Source organism: Salmo salar, chromosome 15, assembly GCF_965601325.2.
Source record: "Salmo salar chromosome 15, fSalSal1, whole genome shotgun sequence".
NCBI lineage: Eukaryota > Metazoa > Chordata > Actinopteri > Salmoniformes > Salmonidae > Salmo > Salmo salar.
The window spans coordinates 18,450,001-18,472,500 of record NC_138305.1 but is presented as its reverse complement, the minus strand read 5'-3'; the positions used below and the strand labels follow the sequence as shown (position 1 = coordinate 18,472,500).

The window sequence follows — 22,500 nt, the reverse complement described above, 5'->3', positions numbered from 1 at the left end:
TACTACTATTACTACTGCTACTACTACATTACTATAACACTACTTCTACAACTACTACTACTACTATCGCTACTACTATTACTACTGCTTCTACTTTTATAATATTATACTGCTACATTCTATGCTGCTACTACAATACTATACAACTACTACTACATTATACTACTTCTACGATACTGTACTACTACTATGACTATTACGATAATATACTACTAATACTTCTACTGCTATGATACTGTACTACTACCACTACTACTGCTACTGATACTGCTACAAATACTATACTATAGTACTGCAATATTCTACTACTACTACTACTACTAATATGATACTATACTACTATGATTGTGCTACTACTTCTACTACTACTGTACTACTATGATACTATACTACTTCTACTACTTCTACTACTAGTGTCAAACTACTACTACAATTTTATACTACTTTGACTACTTCGCGACTATACTACTTTTACTACTACGATACTACTATGATACTATACTACGATACTACTACTACGATACTATAATACTACTTCTAATACAATACTATACTACTACTACTACGGCTACTACTACAATACAATACCAGTTGTACCACTACTACTAATGTGATACTATACAACTACTACCACTGCTACTGTGCTACTATACTACTACTACTATAATACTATATTCATACTACTATGATACTATACTACTACTACTACTACTACTACTATACTACAACTACTATGACTAATGCGATACTATACTAATACTACTATACTACTTGTACTACTACTATGGCACTATGCTACTATTTTACTACTAGTGCAACTACTCGTACGATACTATACTACTACTACTACTACTACTAGTACCACTACGATACTATAATACTACTACTAATATGATACTATACTACTATGATACTACTACTATACTACTATGCTACTACTACTACTACAGTACTATGCTACTACTACTACAACACTACTACAATACTATACTACTTCTACTGTGCTACTACTACTGCTACGGCGGTACTATACTACTTTTACTACTACGGTACTGCACTACTACTATGATACTTTACTACGATACTACTACTACGATACTATTCTACTACTACTACTAATACGATACTATACTACTACTACTACCACTACTACTTTACAATTACTACTATTGCTACTGTACTACAATACAGCTGCTATTACTGCTACTACCACGGCTACTACAATACTATACAACTACTACCACTACAATATAAAACCAGCTCTACTATACTAATTCTACAACTACAGTACTATACTACTACTACTACTACAATATTTTACTGATACAATACTATACTGCTATTACTACTGCTTTGATACTATACCACTACTACTGTGATATTTACTTCTGCTACTATACTACTATATTACTGCTACTACTGCTTCTACTATTATGGCTACTATGATGCTATACTACTACTACTATACTACAACTACTATGACACCTACGATACTATACTATTACTGCTGCTACTACTGCTACTACTATGATACTATATTACTACTAATACAACTACTCATACTGTACTACTACTACTACTATTACTACTAGTGCCACTATGATACTATAATACTACTACTACGGTACAATGCTACTACTACTACTGCTGCTGCTACTACTACAACGGTTCTGCTACTACTACTACTACTACTACTACTACTATGATACTATACTATTATGATACTACTACTATACTATTACGGTATTATGCTACGTCTATTACTACTATACTACTACAATAATATGCTACTTATACAACTACTACTGCGATACTACTATGATACTATACTACTTCTACTATTATTATAGTACTAGTCTGCAACCTTTTGTAAAACTACTCAACAAATCTACACTACAAACCAAATCTTTACCTCCCTCCCTTTCTCAGATAGCGGACCAGATGTTCTTCCATACTGACTACCGCCCGTTGATCCGGGATGTTAATAACTACGTGCTGGACGAACAGACCCAGCAGGCACCACACCTCATGCCCCCTCCCTTCCTGGTGGACGTAGACGGGAACCCCCACCCACCTCCATACCAACGCCTCGTACCCGGACGGGAGAGCTGCAGAGACCAACAGCTCATACCACAGATGGGAGTCACCTCCTCAGGTACATGTCACCTCCTCCTCCTCCTCAGGTACATGTCAGTTTGTCAGGGAGTCACCTCCTCCTCCTCCTCCTCCTCAGGTACCTCAAATCAAATCAAATTGATTTATATAGCCCTTTTTACATCAGCTGATATCTCAAAGTGCTGTACAGAAACCCAGCCTAAAACCCCAAACAGCAAGCAATGCAGGTGTAGAAGCACGGTGGCTAGGAAAAACTCCCTAGAAAGGCCAAAACCTAGGAAGAAACCTAGAGAGGAACCAGGCTATGAGGGGTGGCCAGTCCTCTTCTGGCTGTGCCGGGTGGAGATTATAACAGCACATGGCCAAGATGTTCAAATGTTCATAAATGACCAGCATGATCAAATAATAATAATCATAGTAGTTGTCGAGGGTGCAACAAGTCAGTAACACAAGAGTAAGTGTCAGTTGGCTTTTTCATAGCCGCTCCTGCTGTCTCTAGAGAGTTGAAAACAGCAGGTCTGGGACAGGTAGCACGTCCAGTGAACAGGTCAGGGTTCCAGCAGGTCTGGGACAGCAGGTCTGGGACAGGTAGCACGTCCGGTGAACAGGTCAGGGTTCCATAGCCGCAGGCAGAACAGTTGGAACTGGAGCAGCAGCACGGCCAGGTGAACTGGGGACAGCAAGGAGTCATCAAGCCAGGTAGTCCTGAGGCATGGTCCTAGGGCTCAGGTCCTCCGAGAGAGGGAAAGAAAGAGAGAAAGAGAGAATTAGAGAGAGCATATTTAAATTCACACAGGATACCGGAAAAGACAAGAGAAATACTCCAGATGTGACAGACTGACCCTAGCCCCCCGACACATAAACTACTGCAGCATAAATACTGGAGGCTGAGACAGGAGGGGTCAGGAGACACTGTGGCCCCATCCGATGAAACCCCCGGACAGGGCCAAACAGGTAGGATATAACCCCTCCCACTTTGCCAAAGCACAGCCCCCACACAACTGGAGGGATATCTCCAACCACCAACTTACCGTCCCGAGACAAGGCCGAGTATAGCCCACAAAGATCTCCGCCATGGCACAACCCAAGGGGGGGCGCCAACCCAGACAGGAAGACCACGTCAGTAACTCAACCCACTCAAGTGACGCACCCCTCCCAGGGACGGCAAGAACACCAGTAAGCCAGTGACTCAGCCCCAGTAATAGGAGTAGAGGCAGAGAATCCTAGTGAAGAGAGGGAAAACCAGCCAGGCAGAGACAGCAAGGGCGGTTTGTTGCTCCAGCCTTTCCATTCACCTTCACACCCCTGGGCTAGACTACACTTAATCATAGGACCTACTGAAGAGACGTGTCTTCAGTAAAGACTTAAAGGTTGAGACTGAGTCTGCGTCTCTCACATGGGTAGGCAGACTATTCCATAAAAATGGAGCTCTATAGGAGAAAGCCCTGCCTCCAGCTGTTTGCTTAGAAATTCTAGGAACAATTAGGAGGCCCGCGTCTTGTGACCGTAGCGTACGTGTAGGTATGTACGGCAGGACCAAATCGGAAAGATAGGTAGGAGCAAGCCCATGTAATGTTTTGTAGGTTAGCATTAAAACCTTGAAATCAGCCCTTGCAATAACAGGAAGCCAGTGTAGGGAGCCTAGCACTGGAGTAATATGATCAAATTTTTTGGATCTAGTCAGGATTCTAGCAGCCGTATTTAGCACTAACTGAAGTTTATTTAGTGCTTTATCCGGGTAGCCGGAAAGTAGAGCATTGCAGTAGTCCAGCCTAGAAGTAACAAAAGCATGGATTAATTTTTCTGCGTCATTTTTGGACAGAAAGTTTCAGATTTTTGCAATGTTACGTAGATGGACAAAAGCTGTCCTTGAAACAGTCTTGATATGTTCTTCGAAAGAGAGATCAGGGTCCAGAGTAACGCCGAGGTCCTTCACAGTTTTATTTGAGACGACTGTACAACCATCCAGATTAATTGTCAGATTCAACAGAAGATCTCTTTGTTTCTTGGGACCTAGAACAAGCAACTCTGTTTTGTCCGAGTTTAAAAGTAGAAAGTTTGCAGCCATCCACTTCCTTATGTCTGAGACACAGGCTTCTAGCGAGGGCAATTTTGGGGCTTCACCATCCGCATAGCAGTGAAATTTAACATTATGTTTTCGAATGACATCCCCAAGAGGTAAAATATATAGTGAAAACAATAGTGGTCCTAAAACGGAACCTTGAGGAACACCGAAATTTACAGTTGATTTGTCAGAGGACAAACCATTCACAGAGACAAACTGATATCTTTCCGACAGATAAGATCTAAACCAGGCCAGAACTTGTCCATGTAGACCAATTTGGGTTTCCAATCTCTCCAAAAGAATGTGGTGATCGATGGTATCAAAAGCAGCACTAAGATCTAGGAGCACGAGGACTGATGCAGAGCCTCGGTCTGACGTCATTAAAAGGTCATTTACCACCTTCACAAGTGCAGTCTCAGTGCTATGATGGGGTCTAAAACCAGACTGAAGCGTTTCGTATACATTGTTTGTCTTCAGGGAGGCAGTGAGTTGCTGCGCAACAGCTTTTTCAATTTTTTTTTAAGAAGAATGGAAGATTCGATACAGGCCGATAATTTCTGGATCAAGATTTGGCTTTTTCAAGAGAGGCTTTATTACTGCCACTTTTAGTGAGTTTGGTACACATCCGGTGGATAGAGAGCCGTTTATTATGTTCAACATAGGAGGGCCAAGCACAGAAAGCAGCTCTTTCAGTAGTTTAGTTGGAATAAGGTCCAGTATGCAGCTTGAAGGTTTAGAGGCCATGATTATTTTCATCATTGTGTCAAGAGATATAGTACTAAAACACTTTAGTGTGTCCCTTGATCCTAGATCCTGGCAGAGTTGTGCAGACTCAGGACAACGGAGCTTTGGAGGAATACGCAGATTTAAAGAGGAGTCCGTAATTTGCTTTCTAATGATCATGATCTTTTCCTCAAAGAAGTTCATGAATTCATTACTGCTGAAGTGAGAGCCATCCTCTCTTTGGGAATGCTGCTTTTTAGTTAGCTTTGCGACAGTATCAAAAATTAATTTCGGATTGTTCTTATTTTCCTCAATTAAGTTGGAAAAATAGGATGATCGAGCAGCAGTGAGGGCTCTTCGATACTGCACGGTACTGTCTTTCCAAGCTAGTCGGAAGACGTCCAGTTTGGTGTGGCGCCATTTCCGTTCCAATTTTCTGGAAGCTTGCTTCAGAGCTCGTGTATTTTCTGTATACCAGGGAGCTAGTTTCTTATGACAAATGTTTTTAGTTTTTAGGGGTGCAACTGCATCTAGGGTATTGCGCAAGGTTAAATTGAGTTCCTCAGTTAGGTGGTTAACTGATTTTTGTCCTCTGACGTCCTCGGGTAGGCAGAGGGAGTGTGGAAGGGCATCAAGGAATCTTTGGGTTGTCTGAGAATTTATAGCACAACTTTTAATGCTCCTTGGTTGGGGTCTGAGCAGATTATTTGTTGCGATTGCAAACGTAATAAAATGGTGGTCTGATAGTCCAGGATTATGAGGAAAAACATTAAGATCCACAACATTTATTCCATGGGACAAAACTAGGTCCAGAGTATGACTGTGGCAGTGAGTAGGTCCAGAGACATGTTGGACAAAACCCACTGAGTCAATGATGGCTCCGAAAGCCTTTTGGAGTGGGTCTGTGGACTTTTCCATGTGAATATTAAAGTCACCAAAATTTTGAATATTATCTGCGATGACTACAAGGTCCGATAGGAATTCAGGGAACTCAGTGAGGAACGCTGCATATGGCCCAGGAGGCCTGTAAACAGTAGCTATAAAAAGTGATTGAGTAGGCTGCATAGATTTCATGACTAGAAGCTCAAAAGACGAAAACGTCGTTGTTGTTTGTTTTTTTGTAAATTGAAATTTGCTATCATAAATGTTAGCAACACCTCCGCCTTTGCGGGATGCGCGGGGGATATGGTCACTAGTGTAACCAGGAGGTGAGGCCTCATTTAACACAGTAACTTCATCAGGCTTAAGCCATGTTTCAGTCAGGCCAATCACATCAAGATTATGATCAGTGATTAGTTCATTGACTATAACTGCCTTTGAAGTGAGGGATCTAACATTAAGTAGTCCTATTTTGAGATGTGAGGTATCACAATCTCTGTCAATAATGGCAGGGATGGAGGAGGTCTTTATACTAGTGAGATTGCTAAGGCGAACACCGCCATGTTTAGTTTTGCCCAACCTAGATCGAGGCACAGACACGGTCTCAATGGGGATAGCTGAGCTGACTACACTGACTGTGCTAGTGGCAGACTCCACTAAGCTGGCATGCTGGCTAACAGCCTGCTGCCTGGCCTGCACCCTATTTTATTGTGGAGCTAGAGGAGTTAGAGCCCTGTCTATGTTCGTAGATAAGATGAGAGCACCCCTCCAGCTAGGATGGAGTCTGTCACTCCTCAACAGGCCAGGCTTGGTCCTGTTTGTGGGTGAGTCCCAGAAAGAGGGCCAATTATCTACAAATTCTATCTTTTGGGAGGGGCAGAAAACAGTTTTCAACCAGCGATTGAGTTGTGAGACTCTGCTGTAGAGCTCATCACTCCCCCTAACTGGGAGGGGGCCAGAGACAATTAATCGATGCCGACACATCTTTCTAACTGATTTACACGCTGAAGCTATGTTGCGCTTGGTGACCTCTGACTGTTTCATCCTAACATCGTTGGTGCCGACGTGGATAACAATATCCCTATACTCTCTAGATTCAACAGTTTTAGCTTTAGCCAGCACCATCTTCAGATTAGCCTTAACGTCGGTAGCCCTGCCCCCTGGTAGACAGTGTATGATCGCTGGATGATTCGTTTTAAGTCTAATACTGCGGGTAATGGAGTCGCCAATGACTAGGGTTTTCAATTTGTCAGAGATAATGGTGGGAGCCTTCGGCGTCTTAGACCCCGTAACGGGAGGAGGAGAGACCAGAGAAGGCTCGGCCTCTGACTCCGACTCGCTTAATGGGGAGAACCGGTTGAAAGTTTCTGTCGGCTGAATAAGCAACACCGGTTGAGCATTCCTACAGCATTTACCTGTCAGTTTGTCAGGGAGTCAACTCCTTCTCCTCCTACTCCTCCTCATGTACATGTCAGTTTGTCAGGGATTCACCTCCTCCTCCTCCTCCTCCCTTCCTCCTCCTCCTCTTCCTCCCCCTCCTCCTCCTCCTCCTCTCCTCCTCCCCTCCTCCTCTCCTCTTCCTCCTCTTCCTCCTCCCCCTCCTCCTCAGGTATATGTCAGGGAGTCACCTCCTCCTCCTCCTCTTCCCCTCCTCCTCCTCCCCTCCTCCTCCTCCTCTTCCTCCTCCTCCTGTGACAATTTTTTCAGACACAAGATAGTGGTTGGCTTATCTGGATTTGCTTGACTCTTGACAGATATAGGTACTCATTTTGTGTGCAGGTGCTGTTTATATTTAGGTGCAGAAACTCTACAATAGTTTAAGCCAATATATTCTATATATTTTTGTATTAATTGAACTTGTATTTTTTCATGGGAACACACTGAGACCAGGATCTCATTTACAATGGTACCCTGAGGACGTCGATACAACACATTCAAAATAATCAATACAAATACAATCAACTACAAATGACAATCAACACCACAGCTTCAAATACAGTTACAGCATTTTACAGCAAATACAGCATTTCTGCTAAAATTCATTCAACATTAGTCCTAAACTGACCTAGAGGCACCATAGAGTCATGATGTAGGGAGTTGTGTAGGATATTAGTCCTAAACTGACCTAAAATGGGGGCCAGTAAAACTGAAAGCGGATTTACCTACATCGGTACGTACTAGTGGAACTTGGAGAGTTAACCGTCCCTGGGAACGGGTTTGGTGTCTCTCTCATATTTTATCATTTGAACATTGAAGTGACGTAGGTGGGAAGCTTGTGTAGTAGACCTTTGTAAACTAAAATAGAGTAATGAGGTGTTCTACCTGACTTTAATGAGGACCGGCCAATCTATTGATTCAGGATGAGGATCTGATTTGATTAAGATCCCCATTATCCGACGCTAATGGTGACAAGCTAGTCTTACTGGGGCTTTACACATAACGGAAAATACATTACAGACAAAAAACTGACTTTACTCTCACCTGTGGTACAGCAGACTGGTAGACGACATCCAGAGGTTAAAGAGTAGTGGCTGCTGCATTCTGGTAAATAGTGTCACCGTAGTCAAGACCTGGCTGGAAGAGGTATGATCTTCAATGAGCGTACAAAACATTATGAACACATGTTCTTTCCATGACGTATACTGGCCAGGTGAAACCAGGTGAAAGCTATGATCCCTTATTGATGTCACTTGTTAAATCCACTTCAATCAGTGTAGATGAAGGGGAGGAGATAGGTTAAAGAACGATTTGCACAATTTCTCTAAATGTATTATCCATTACTAAAGAGCAGTATGGATATATATTTAGGTCTTTTTTTAGGCTATTTGTCCATTAGGCCTATGTTATGTCCACATCAGGCATAGAAAATTCTAAATGGACTAAATGTTAACTTGTCAATGTTTTCAAAAAAAAATTCTGCACTTTCTGCTGAGCGCAAACTTGAACGTTGTGGAAATTATGTGCAACTTCCACTGCACGTTTACTGAGGCTGTACCTTCTTTAAGTTACAGTTTTAACAGTGGCCAAGTAGGCTATTGTGTCTATTTGATCATAATGTAGGCCTACCAGAGGGGCTTACCATCAAAAACAATGCAGAAAATGCATCCCATAATATTTTAACATGGAAATAGCTGTTCTATCATTCAGCCTACAGTAGCAGCAAATGTGTGGTGTTCAATGTAGGCCTTTTTGTAAGAAAAAATGCAGGGCTTGACATTAATCTGTTTATCCACTTGTCCTTCAGACAAAGAGGTGACTGACATTGTAGTTGTTTGATGCAAGAAACCACTTTACAAAATAAAATTAATTATTATTCTCATACCATTATTACAGAGAATCAGACAAATTATGCTTCCCTCTGCCTATTGGTTACTTAGTTTATTCAAGCCTGTCTCAAAATACAACTCTGCCCCTTTAAGACAAAAAAAACTCTTTACCTGACTCGCTTTTCAAAAAAGAAACACGTTTTGTGCTCTTGTAGGAAGCAATCACTCCCCTATTGCTGACTACAAATGATCTATAACTGGGCTAATAACTCACTAACTAGCAAAGGATATGAACAAAACATGCACACGTGGCTACATGCAGCTCTCACTTTGATCTCAAAACAAGTGCATCTACTCATGACTGCTCATGCTGTAAACACAGTCCAGTTCAAGATCCGTATATGGCAATGGTCTATTTGCATATAGGCATACTGCAGCTCTGATTGATTATGCGTGTCAATGCAATAGAATCCGACTCCAATGTGTTCTGCCTACAACAAAATATATTGCATAGTTAATTTTGTTTCTGTATTTTGCATGGAAAGTGGCTAATATTACATTGATTTGATCACAATTGCCACAGTAAAGGGAAACATTGAACATGTTAGGGATCCCTTCATTCCCGCTCGATTGATTTGACAACATCCAGTGAAATTGCAGCGCGCCTCATTCAAAAACAGAAATACTCATAATAAGAATTCACAAAACATACATGTAATACATCACAATAAAGCTTAACTTCTTGTTAATCCAGCCACAGTGTCAGATTTCAAAAAGGCTTTACTGCGAAAGCAGACCATGTGATTATCTGAGGGCAGCAACCCGCATACAAACACATGAAAATCATATTTCAACCAGCCAGGTGCGACACAAAAGTCAGAAATAACGATATAATTCATGCCTTACCTTTGAAGATCTTCTGTTGACACTCCAAAATGTCCCTGAAACATCACAAATGGTCCTTTTGTTCGATAAATTCCTTCTTTATATCCCCAAAATGTCCATTTATTTGGCGCGTTTGATTCAGAAAATACACCGGTTCCAACTCGCCCAACATGACTACAAAGTATCTAATAAGTTACCTGTGAACTTGGTCCAAACATTTCAAACAACTTTCCTAATCCAACCTTAGGTATCCTAAAACGTAAATAATTGATACAATTTAAGACGGGATATACTGTGTTCAATACCGGATGAAAACAAAGTGAAACGCGTTCCAGGTCGCACACACCAAAATACTTGAGTCCCTCTGAGTGACACATGGAAAGAACAGGACTACTTCTTCATTTCTCAAAAGAAAAACATCAACCAATTTCTAAAAACTGTTGACATCTAGTGGAAGCCATAGGAACTGAAAGCAGATTCCTATGAAAAAGGGCTTACCATAGAAAACTAATGGAAAACACATTGACCTCAACATTTTTTTCCCCTGGATGGATCGTGCCGGGGTTTCACCTGCCAAATCAGTTCTGTTATACTCACAGACATTATTCAAACAGTTTGAGAAACTTCAGAGTGTTTTCTACCAAATCTACCAATTATATGCATATCCTAGCTTCTGGGCCTGAGTAGCAGGCAGTTTACTTTGGGCATGCTTTTCATCCGGATGTGAAAATGCTGCCCCCTATCCCAAAGAGGTTTTAACAGGGAAAACTCTAGAACAGTTATCAACTTTTTTTGAGTCAAGATCACTTTGAGTCAAAATATAAGCAGAGATCTACCGCTCAGATTTGTTTTAACATGACTTAGAAAATGTAAGCCTTTGCAACATTAACCAATTAAAAACACTGTAGCAATGAGCTTTATGCAGTAAGCTATAGGCCCATTACATTATCACTGCATACTGGCTTTGCTTGAATTTCCCTGCCAATGCATTGTTGTTCCGGACCTTTTTTGAAATTATATTTCAAAATTTGAGGTAGGCTATATGATCACACGGGTAATTGACCCACTGTTGTATTACTTGTGAGGCACAGCTTAGTGAGCATACATTTAAATTATAACTTTTTTTTTTTTTTTTACTGGGCTGATGGTGCCTGCATCTGATGGTCAGCCTTACCAGAGGGGGAGAGCAGCAGACTGAGGCTCCATCTCTCAACATCCCTCCGCTCTGCCTTTCCACTGACCATTTAAATAATTACTTTCCGTCTCTCAACATCCCTCCACTCTGCCTTTCCACTGACCATTTAAATAATTACTTTCCGTCTCTCAACATCCCTCCACTCTGCCTTTCCACTGACCATTTAAATAATTACTTTCCGTCTCTCAACATCCCTCCACTCTGCCTTTCCACTGACCAAAAAAGGAACACAGTCTTCCGGCTGATGACGAAACTCGAGTCGTAACGCCTCATGCACAAATTAATGTTGTTACTCCTGTGAATATTCCTCGATATCAAAAAACACCTGAGCCGTAAGCCTATAGATAGACTTTCCCACTCACTTATTCATTCATTAGTGCTACAGTGCTTGTTGTAGCGCTGAGTGGAAATAGGAAGAATGCACATTTTATGGGTTTATAAAAGTGTTGAATACAAACTGTTGACAGTGCTGAGTAAGAACTGAAACATGAAGTCACTCATAAAAACAGCAGCTCTTTGCTGTATTCGTTGACAGTCTCTATTCGTGGTTTTAAACGTTTTGAAATCTCACAGTATCAACTTTGCTATAGCTTTCATTATGGCTGCTACGTTACTGCAGACACAGTCATCTGAGCCATCTGATTGGCCAGCGGTTGACTTGCTCTCTGGGCCCACCGGGAAGGCAGAGTTTGTACCTTCAGACACATTAAATGGTTCAAAATGGCAACAGTTCGCCTACCTGGCATGCAGCCCGACCGCCAACAGCCCGAGATGTTACGTCCAAATGGTACACGTTAGTCTGGAACGTACAAAATCAGGATGTTATGTCCGTTTGCCACATATTATCATAGGAAGTCAGGTTGCAAAACCAAAAGTCAGTGAACCATGTCCAAATGGCCAATATAATGTCTAAATGTCCAAACAAAAAATACACACAATCTAGTAAAGGAATGGAATAAGAATATATAAGTGTAAAATGAATGGATGAGCAGCGACAGATCGGCTAAGATGCAATAGATAGTAAAGAATAGAGAGTGAAGGATACAGGATACAGTATATACATATGAGATGAGTAATGCGACACATGTAAACATTATTCAAGTGGCATTATTAAAGTGACTAGTGTTCCATTTATTAAAGTGGCCAATGATATCAAGTCTGTAGCTAGGCAGCCGCCTATGGCTGTTTAACAGTCTGATGGCTTTGAGATAGAAGCTTTTTTTATTTATTTTTTCATCTCTCTGTCCCAGCATTGATGCACCTGTACTGATCTCACCTTCTGGATGAAATCAGGGTGAACAGGCAGTGGCTCGGGTGGTTGTTGCCAGCCTGTGACATCGGGTGGTGTAGGTGTCCTGGAGGGCAGGTAGTTTGCCCCCGGTGATGCGTTGTGCAGACCTTACCTCCCTCTGGAGAGTCTTGCGGTTGTGGGTGGAGCAGCTGCCGTACCAGGCAGTGATACAGCCCAACAGGATGCTCTCGATTGTGCATCTGTAAGAGTATGTGAGGGTTTTCAGTGATAAGCCACATTTTTTCAGCCTCCTAAGGTTGAAGAGGCACTGTTGCACCTTCTTCACCACCTGTTGTGTCGTCTGCAAACTTGATGACTGAGTTGGAGGCGTGCTTGGCCTAGCAGTCGTGGGTGAACAGGGAGTACAGGAGGGAGCTGAGAACGCACCCTTGTGGGGCCCCAGTGTTGAGGATCAGTGGGGTGGAGATGTTGTTTCCTACCTTCACCACCTGGAGGCGTGCCATCAGGAAGTCCAGGATCCAGTTGCACAGGGCGGGGTTCAGACCCAGGGCCTCAAGCTTAGTGATGAGTTTGGAGGGTACTATGTTGTTGAATGCTGAGCTGTAGTCAGTGAACAGTATTCTTATATAGGTATTCCTCTTGTCCAGATGGGATAGGGCAGTGTTCAGTGTGATGGCGATTGGATCGTCTGTGGACCTATTCGGGGTGGTAAGCAAATTAAAGTGTGTCTAGGGTGTCAGGTAAGGTAGAGGTGATATGATCCTTGACTAGTCTCTCAAAGCACTTCATGATGTCAGAAGTGAGTGCTACGGGGCGATAGTCATTTAGTTCAGTTACCTTAGCTTTCTTGGGAACAGGAACAATGGTGGACACCTTGAAGCAAGTAGGGACAGCAGACTGGGATAGGGATTGATTGAAAGCGCGCAAAGAAGTTCTTTAATTTGTCTGGAAGCAAGACGTCGATGTCCGCGATGGTGTTGGTTTTCTTTATGTAATCCGTGATTGTCTGTAGACCCTGCCACATACGTCTCCTGTCTGAGCCGTTGAATTGCGACTCCACTTTGTCTCTGTACTGATGTTTTGCCTGTTTCATTGCCTTACGGAGGGAATAACTACACTGTTTGTATTCGGTCATGTTTCCAGTCGCCTTGCCATGATTAAATGCGGTGGTACGTGCTTTCTGTTTTGAAACCCATTAAAAACCTGTGGTTTGAATTGAAAAGGTCAGTCCTTAAGCACAGACAAAGGATATGAAGGATCTGGAAGGAGTCTGTATGGAGGAATGGTCTGAGATCCCTCCCAAGGTGTCTGTATGGAGGACTGGTCTGAGATCCCTCCCAAGGTGTTCTGTATGGAGGACTGGTCTGAGATCCCTCCCAAGGTGTTCTGTATGGAGGAATGGTCTGAAATCCCTCCCAAGGTGTTCTGTATGGAGGAATGGTCTAAGATCCCTCCCAAGGTGTTCTGTATGGAGGAATGGTCTGAGATCCCTCCCAAGGTGTTCTGTATGGAGGACTGGTCTGAGATCCCTCCCAAGGTGTTCTGTATGGAGGAATGGTCTAAGATCCCTCCCAAGGTGTTCTGTATGGAGGAATGGTCTGAGATCCCTCCCAAGGTGTTCTGTATGGAGGAATGGTCTGAGATCCCTCCCAAGGTGTTCTGTATGGAGGACTGGTCTGAGATCCCTCCCAAGGTGTTCTGTATGGAGGAATGGTCTGAAATCCCTCCCAAGGTGTTCTGTATGGAGGAATGGTCTAAGATCCCTCCCAAGGTGTTCTGTATGGAGGACTGGTCTGAGATCCCTCCCAAGGTGTTCTGTATGGAGGAATGGTCTGAGATCCCTCCCAAGGTGTTCTGTATGGAGGAATGGTCTGAGATCCCTCCTAATGTGTTCTGTATGGAGGAATGGTCTGAGATCCCTCCTAATGTGTTCTGTATGGAGGAATGGTCTAAGATCCCTCCCAAGGTGTTCTGTATGGAGGAATGGTCTAAGATCCCTCCCAAGGTGTTCTGTATGGAGGAATGGTCTGAGATCCCTCCTAATGTGTTCTGTATGGAGGAATGGTCTAAGATCCCTCCCAATGTTCTCCAACTCATAAAACATTTTATGAAAAGGCTCAGTGCCGTTATCCTCAAGGTGAGGTATTGAAAGGTATTGAAAAGAGGTGTCAATCATTTTGATTACTTGTTATACAAAATCTCCTTATAATGCATTTGCATTGGTATAATATAATTTCCATGTTTTGGAGCAATATTGCTCACTATTTGAATGATTTATTTTGTCAATAATTATGGACCCCACTGTATATATTAACACATGTCTCTCTCTGTGTCTTTGTGTGTCTCTCTTTCTCTCTCTGTGTGTGTCTCTCTGTCTCTCTCTCCCTCTCTCTTTCTGCCTCTCTCTCTCTCTTTCTCCCTCTCTCTCTCTCTCTCTCTCTCTCTCTCTCTCTCTCTCTCTCTCTCTGTCTCTGTCTCTCTCTGTCTCTCTCTCTCTGTCTCTCTCTCTGTCTCTCTCTCTCTGTCTCTCTCTGTCTCTCTCTCTCTTGCTCTGTCTCTCTCTCTCTGTCTCTCTCTCTCTCTCTCTCTCTCTCTGTGTCTCTCTCTCTCTCTTTCTCTCTCTCTGTCTCTCTCTCTGTCTCTGTCTCTCTCTGTGTCTCTCTCTGTTTCTCTCTCTCTCTGTGTCTCTCTCTGTGTCTCTCTCTCTGTCTCTCTCTCTCTGTCTCTCTCTCTCTGTGTCAGGCCTGAACCAGGTGGTCAGTGAACAGGCTGTTGAAGGAGCCTCTCCTCTAGACAACATGATTCACAGACTTCAGCAGGAGCAGGACCAGAGACTGTCTACCGACACACACAACAGAGGTAAACACACACAGACGCACAAACACACCAGGGCTAGCCTGAGACAGTTCATTATTTGAGTCAAGCCTTTACACCCAGTTGCTTCAACATAAGACTAAAATTGGATACCTTTTGGTGCTAACCGTACCCCCCCCCCCCCCCCTCTCCAGAGGTTCACTCCCCCCCCAATGTGGGTCTGCGTCGCAGCGGTCAGATCGAGGGGGTGAGACAGATGCACAGCAACGCCCCCCGGAGCCAGATGGCCACAGAGACAGACCTGGTAGCATGGAGCAGGAGGGTCCTGGTCCCTGAGCTGGGGACCGCTGAGCTCAGGTAACTAAACACAATACAGACCTGGTAGCATGGAGCAGGAGGGTCCTGGTCCCTGAGCTGGGGTCCGCTGAGCTCAGGTAACTAAACACAATACAGACCTGGTAGCATGGAGCAGGAGGGTCCTGGTCCCTGAGCTGGGGAACGCTGAGCTCAGGTAACTAAACACAATACAGACCTGGTAGCATGGAGCAGGAGGGTCCTGGTCCCTGAGCTGGGGGAAGCTGAGCTCAGGTAACTAAACACAATACAGACCTGGTAGCATGGAGCAGGAGGGTCCTGGTCCCTGAGCTGGGGGAAGCTGAGCTCAGGTAACTAAACACGGCCTCCCGAGAGGCGCAGTGGTCTAAGGTACTGCATCGCAGGGCTAGCTGTGCCACCAGAGATTCTGGGGTCGAGTCCAGGCTCTGTCGCAGCCGGGCCGCGAACGGGAGACCCATGGGGCGGCGCAGCGTCGTCCGGGTTAGGGGAGGGTTTGGCCGGGCAGGGATGTTCTTGTCCCATTGCGCACTAGCGATGGCCGGGCGCAGTGCACGCAGACACGGTCGCCAGGTGCACGGTGTTTCCTCTGACACGTTGGTGCGGCTGGCTTCCCGGGTTAAGTGGGCGTTGTGTCAAGAAGCAGTGCGGCTTGGTTGGGTTGTGTTTCGGAGGACGCACGACTCTCGACCTTCGCCTCTCTAGAGTCCGTACGGGAGTTGCAGCGATGAGACAAGACTGTAACTACCAATTGGAAACCACGAAATTGGGGAGAAAAAAGGGGTAAAACAAAATAAAGTAATAAAATCAAATCAAAAACACACCTAAACGCACACAGAGAACTGGTCCTCAAAAGTGTGTGTGTGTGTGTGTGTGTGTGTGTGTGTGTGTGTGTGTGTGTGTGTGTGTGTGTGTGTGTGTGTGTGTGTGTGTGTGTGTGTGTGTGTGTGTGTGTGTGTGTGTGTGTGTGTGTGTGTGTGTGTGTGCGTGCGTGCGTGCGTGCGTGCGTGCGTGCGTGCGTGCGTGCGTGTAGGAAACAGCTGGACTGGAGGGAGGCTAAAGGAGAGGAGGAGATCAGTGTCTACAGATCAGAGAGGAGACGACACACTGCCCACCTTCACAGAGAGAGCAAGGTATCACTCACTGCCCACCTTCACAGAGAGAGCAAGGTATCACACACTGTCCACCTTCACAGGGAGAGCAAGGTATCACTCACTGTCCACCTTCACAGAGAGAGCAAGGTATCACTCACTGTCCACCTTCACAGAGAGATCAAGGTATCACTCACTGGTTACCTTCACAGAGAGAGCAAGGTATCACACACTGTCCACCTTCACAGAGAGAGCAAGGTATCACACACTGTCCACCTTCACAGAGAGAGCAAGGTATCACTCACTGCCCACCTTCACAGAGAGAGCAAGGTATCACACACTGTCCACCTTCACAGAGAGAGCAAGGTATCACACACCTCTCAAGCAAGATACATAAAGTTCCTATTTTCTCTTTGTCTTTTGTCAGGTTTCCTCTCCAGACTGTGTAGGGGTGGAGGAGGGGAGGAGGAGTCATGGTAACCATGGCTACCAGACGCGTGCGGCTGTGGAGGAGACGAGTCGTCACAGCGCTGAGATTGCTGATGATGACGACAACAACAGCATCTCAGAGGTACGGCCTGTTGTTGTGAACCTAGAGGCCTGTTGTTGTGAACCTAGAGGCCTGTTGTTGTGAACCTAGAGGCCTGTTGTTGTGAACCTAGAGGTCTGTTGTTGTGAACCTAGAGGCCTGTTGTTGTGAACCTAGAGGCCTAGAGGCATGTTGTTGTGACCCTAGAGGCCTGTTGTTGTGAACCTAGAGGCCTGTTGTTGTGAACCTAGAGGCCTGTTGTTGTGAACCTAGAGGCCTGTTGTTGTGAACCTAGAGGTCTGTTGTTGTGAACCTAGAGGTCTGTTGTTGTGAACCTAGAGGCCTAGAGGCATGTTGTTGTGAACCTAGAGGCCTGTTGTTGTGAACCTAGAGGTCTGTTGTTGTGAACCTAGAGGCCTGTTGTTGTGAACCTAGAGGTCTGTTGTTGTGAACCTAGAGGCCTGTTAAAACTATGACCTTTTCTGTTCCAGCTTTAAATGAAGAACAGCTTATAAAGGCTTCGTAAAGCCTTCATAAAGTCTTCATGAACACTACACATGTTACAAATCATCTATAACCATATATTATGCTTTATAAAGGGTTGATAAATGTATCATAACTGTGTGACATAACCCACTGTGTTGAATATGATATAAGCATGTGCTTTATAAAGGGTGGCATAAGCACTGCTTAATAAAGGCCTTATAAGTCATATTAAATTGAGGCTTCACAAAGCGTCATACATCTTGGAGGAGCATTGCAACAACGGATAGAGGGCTCGATTCCCGGGAAGAAATGAATTCACGCATGAATGCATTCGCTTTGGATGAAAGTGTCTGCTAAATCGTATGTATTATATGACTATAAAACGTTTCTAGGATGGCCCAGCTTCTTTCCCTCTTGGGTGCATAGACAATATTGGACCTGACTTCAACTTCCCCCACAATGCTGTGCTGCAGGATGACAACACTTTAGTCTGACCTTTTTCAATATTTTTAAACCTTTTCAATCTGTTCAGACCTTTTCAATCTGTTAAAACCTTTTCAATCTGTTTAGACCTTTTCAATCTGTTCAGACCTTTTCAATCTGTTCAGACCTTTTCAATCTGTTCAGACCTTTTCAATCTTTTTAAACCTTTTCAATCTGTTCAGACCTTTTCAATCTTTTTAAACCTTTTCAATCTGTTCAGACCTTTTCAATCTGTTCAGACCTTTTCAATCTTTTTAAACCTTTTCAATCTGTTCAGACCTTTTCAATCTGTTTAAACCTTTTCAATCTGTTCCCTACTTCTTTTCCCCCCCAAATTCCATTCTCCTCTGGGTTTTTTCACGGTTTTTGTTCAGGTTTTCCCCAAATCGATTGGACACACTTGTCTATATATGATACCACAGTTGACAGTGCATGTCAGAGCAAAAACCAAGCTATGAGGTCGAAGGAATTGTCCGCAGAGCTCCGAGATAGGATTGTGTCAAGGCACAGATCTTGGGAAGGGTACCAAAACATTTCTGCAGCATTGAAGTTCCCCAAGAACATAGTGGCCTACATTTTTCTTAAATGGAAGGAGTTTGGAACCACCAAGACTCTTCCTAGAGCTGGCCGTCTGGTCAAACTGAGCAATCGGGGGAGAAGGGCCTTGGTCAGGGAGGTGGCCAAGAACCCAATGGTCACTCTGACAGAGCTCTAGAGTTCCTCTGTGGAGATGGTTGTCCTTCTGGAAGGTTCTCCATCTCTGCAGCACTCCACCAATCAGACCTTTATGGTAGAGGCCAGATGGAAGCCACTCTTCAGTAAAAGGCACATTACAGCCCGCTTGGAGTTTGCCAAAAGGCACATAAAGGACTCTCAGACCATGACAAACAAGATTCTCTGGTCTGATGAAACCAAGATTTAACTCTTTGGCCTGAATGCCAAATGTCACATCTGGAGGAAAACTGGCACCATCCCTACGGTGAAGCATGGTGGTGGCAGCATCATGCTGTGGGGATGTTTTTCAGTGGCAGGGACTGGGAGACTAGTCAGGATCAAGGCAAAGATGAACGGAGCAAAGTACAGAGAGATCCTTGATGAAAACCTGCTCCAGAGCGCTCAGGACCTCAGACTGGGGCGAAGGTTCACCTTCTAACAGGACAACGACCCTAAGCACACAGCCAAGACAACACAGGGGTGACTTCGGGACAAATCTGAATGTCGTTGAGTGGTCCAGCCAGAGCCCGGACTTAAACCTGATTGAACATCTCTTGAGAGATCTGAAAATAGCTGTGCAGCGACGCTCCCATCCAACCTGACAGAGCTTGAGAGGATCTGCAGAGAAGAATAGAAGAAACTCCTCAAATACAGGTGTGCCAAGCTTGTAGCATCATACCCAAGACTCAAGGCTGTAATCGCTGCCAAAGGTGCTTCCACAAAGTACAGAGTAAAAGGTCTGAATACTTATGTAAATGTGATTGTATTTTTTTTTTTACAAATATAAAGGTGCAAAAAATTATGGGGTATTGTGTGTAGATTGATGAGGGGAAAAAACTATTTAAAAGTTAAAGACCTGACTGGGTCCAGCACCGTGTGGTATGACTCATTATATTGTTGTTAAAGACCTGACTGGGTCCAGCACCGTGTGGTATGACTCATTATATTGTTGTTAAAGACCTGACTGGGTCCAGCACCGTGTGGTATGACTCATTATATTGTTGTGTTTCTGTAGGTTGGGGGGCTTTCATCAAGGTTAGTGTTTCTGTAGGTTGGGGGCTTTCATCAAGGTGTTTCTATAGGTTGGGGGCTTTCATCAAGGTTAGTGTTTCTGTAGGTTGGGGGGCTTTCATCAAGGTAAGTGTTTCTGTAGGTTAGGGGCTTTCATCAAGGTTAGTGTTTCTGTAGGTTGGGGGCTTTCATCAAGGTTAGTGTTTCTGTTGGTTGGGGGGCTTTCATCAAGGTTAGTGTTTCTATAGGTTGGGGGGCTTTCATCAAGGTTAGTGTTTCTATAGGTTGGGGGCTTTCATCAAGGTAAGTGTTTCTGTAGGTTGGGGGCTTTCATCAAGGTTAGTGTTTCTGTAGGTTGGGGGCTTCCATCAAGGTTAGTGTTTCTGTAGGTTGGGGGGCTTTCATCAAGGTTAGTGTTTCTTTAGGTTGGGGGCTTTCATCAAGGTTAGTGTTTCTTTAGGTTGGGGGCTTTCATCAAGGTTAGTGTTTCTTTAGGTTGGGGGCTTTCATCAAGGTTAGTGTTTCTTTAGGTTGGGGGCTTTCATCAAGGTGTTTCTATAGGTTGGGGGCTTTCATCAAGGTAAGTGTTTCTGTAGGTTAGGGGCTTTCATCAAGGTTAGTGTTTCTGTACGTTGGGGGCTTTCATCAAGGTTAGTGTTTCTGTTGGTTGGGGGGCTTTCATCAAGGTTAGTGTTTCTATAGGTTGGGGGGGCTTTCATCAAGGTTAGTGTTTCTATAGGTTGGGGGCTTTCATCAAGGTTAGTGTTTCTGTAGGTTGGGGGCTTTCATCAAGGTTAGTGTTTCTGTAGGTTGGGGGCTTCCATCAAGGTTAGTGTTTCTGTAGGTTGGTGGGCTTTCATCAAGGTTAGTGTTTCTGTAGGTTGGGGGCTTTCATCAAGGTTAGTGTTTCTTTAGGTTGGGGGCTTTCATCAAGGTTAGTGTTTCTTTAGGTTGGGGGCTTTCATCAAGGTTAGTGTTTCTTTAGGTTGGGGGGCTTTCATCAAGGTTTGTGTTTCTGTAGGTTGAGGGGCTTTCATCAAGGTTAGTGTTTCTTTAGGTTGGGGGCTTTCATCAAGGTTAGTGTTTCTTTAGGTTAGGGGCTTTCATCAAGGTTAGTGTTTCTATAGGTTGGGGGCTTTCATCAAGGTTAGTGTTTCGTTAGGTTGGGGGGCTTTCATCAAGGTTAGTGTTTCTGTAGGTTGGGGGCTTTCATCAAGGTTAGTGTTTCTGTAGGTTGGGGGGCTTTCATCAAGGTTAGTGTTCCTTTAGGTTGGGGGCTTTCATCAAGGTTAGTGTTTCGTTAGGTTGGGGGGCTTTCATCAAGGTTAGTGTTCCTTTAGGTTGGGGGGCTTTCATCAAGGTTAGTGTTCCTTTAGGTTGGGGGCTTTCATCAAGGTGTTTCTTTAGGTTGGGGGCTTTCATCAAGGTTAGTGTTCCTTTAGGTTGGGGGGCTTTCATCAAGATTAGTGTTCCTTTAGGTTGGGGGGCTTTCATCAAGATTAGTGTTCCTTTAGGTTGGGGGCTTTCATCAAGGTTAGTGTTTCTGTGTGTTAGGGGCTTTCATCAAGGTTAGTGTTTCTGTTGGTTAGGGGCTTTCATCAAGGTTAGTGTTTCTATAGGTTGGGGGCTTTCATCAAGGTTAGTGTTTCTGTTGGTTAGGGGCTTTCATCAAGGTTAGTGTTTCTGTAGGTTGGGGGGCTTTCATCAAGGTTAGTGTTTCTATAGGTTGGGGGCTTTCATCAAGGTTAGTGTTTCGATAGGTTGGGGGGCTTTCATCAAGGTTAGTGTTTCTATAGGTTGGGGGGCTTTCATCAAGGTTAGTGTTTCTTTAGGTTGGGGGCTTTCATCAAGGTTAGTTTTTCTGTAGGTTGGGGGCTTTCATCAAGGTTAGTGTGTCTGTAGGTTGGGGGGCTTTCATCAAGGTTAGTGTTTCTATAGGTTGGGGGCTTTCATCAAGGTGTTTCTGTAGGTTGGGGGCTTTCATCAAGGTGTTTCTTTAGGTTGGGGGCTTTCATCAAGGTGTTTCTTTAGGTTGTGGGCTTTCATCAAGGTGTTTCTGTAGGTTAGGGGCTTTCATCAAGGTGTTTCTTTAGGTTGGGGGCTTTCATCAAGGTGTTTCTTGGTGTAATACCTTTCTTGTAGTGACCTTACTGAGTAAAGTACTGGTCATCACCACTACTTAACACAGTCAGAAAGTCATAATGATGGCTAAACCCATTAGCACAATCTATCTCATAAACATTTGATTTGAAACCTCACCCAAACTAATGAAGGCCAAGTTGGATGCGTTGTTCCACCAGGCCTTCCGCACATGTGGGTGGAGGTGTCTGGGAAGGAGATTAGGTGTAATGTGACTAACATCACTTTAGAGAGTATGCCATCATTCGGCCCACCCTTTATTAAGCTCATGTTTATTTAGTATTCAACATAGTGGTAATGTCACACAGTTATGCCACATTTATCAACCCTTTATAAAGCATGACATACTGTTTATACATGCTTTGTAAAAAATGTACTGTATGTCGTGCTTATGAAGGTGAAATCTCCTTTTTTCACTCCCCTTGTCTCTCTCCCCCTCTCTTTCTCTCTCTGTCTTCATTTATATCACCCTCCTCCCTTTCCTCCCCCCTCTCCTCTGCCCCCCACTCCTCCCTCTCCC

General features: G+C 44.1%; 1 protein-coding gene across 2 annotated transcripts in view; it reads left to right on the top strand.

The window, feature by feature from the left end:
* phip (PHIP subunit of CUL4-Ring ligase complex) overlaps nt 1-22,500 on the top strand; it is a 124,817-nt gene that overhangs the window by 70,436 nt on the left and 31,881 nt on the right. For both annotated transcript variants that reach the window (XM_045695488.2, XM_045695487.2), the window contains exons 18-22: nt 1,930-2,155; nt 15,123-15,239; nt 15,389-15,551; nt 16,561-16,660; nt 17,046-17,189. In XM_045695488.2, coding sequence (XP_045551444.1) covers nt 1,930-2,155; nt 15,123-15,239; nt 15,389-15,551; nt 16,561-16,660; nt 17,046-17,189 — 750 coding nt within the window. The remainder of the gene's footprint in view (nt 1-1,929; nt 2,156-15,122; nt 15,240-15,388; nt 15,552-16,560; nt 16,661-17,045; nt 17,190-22,500) is intronic.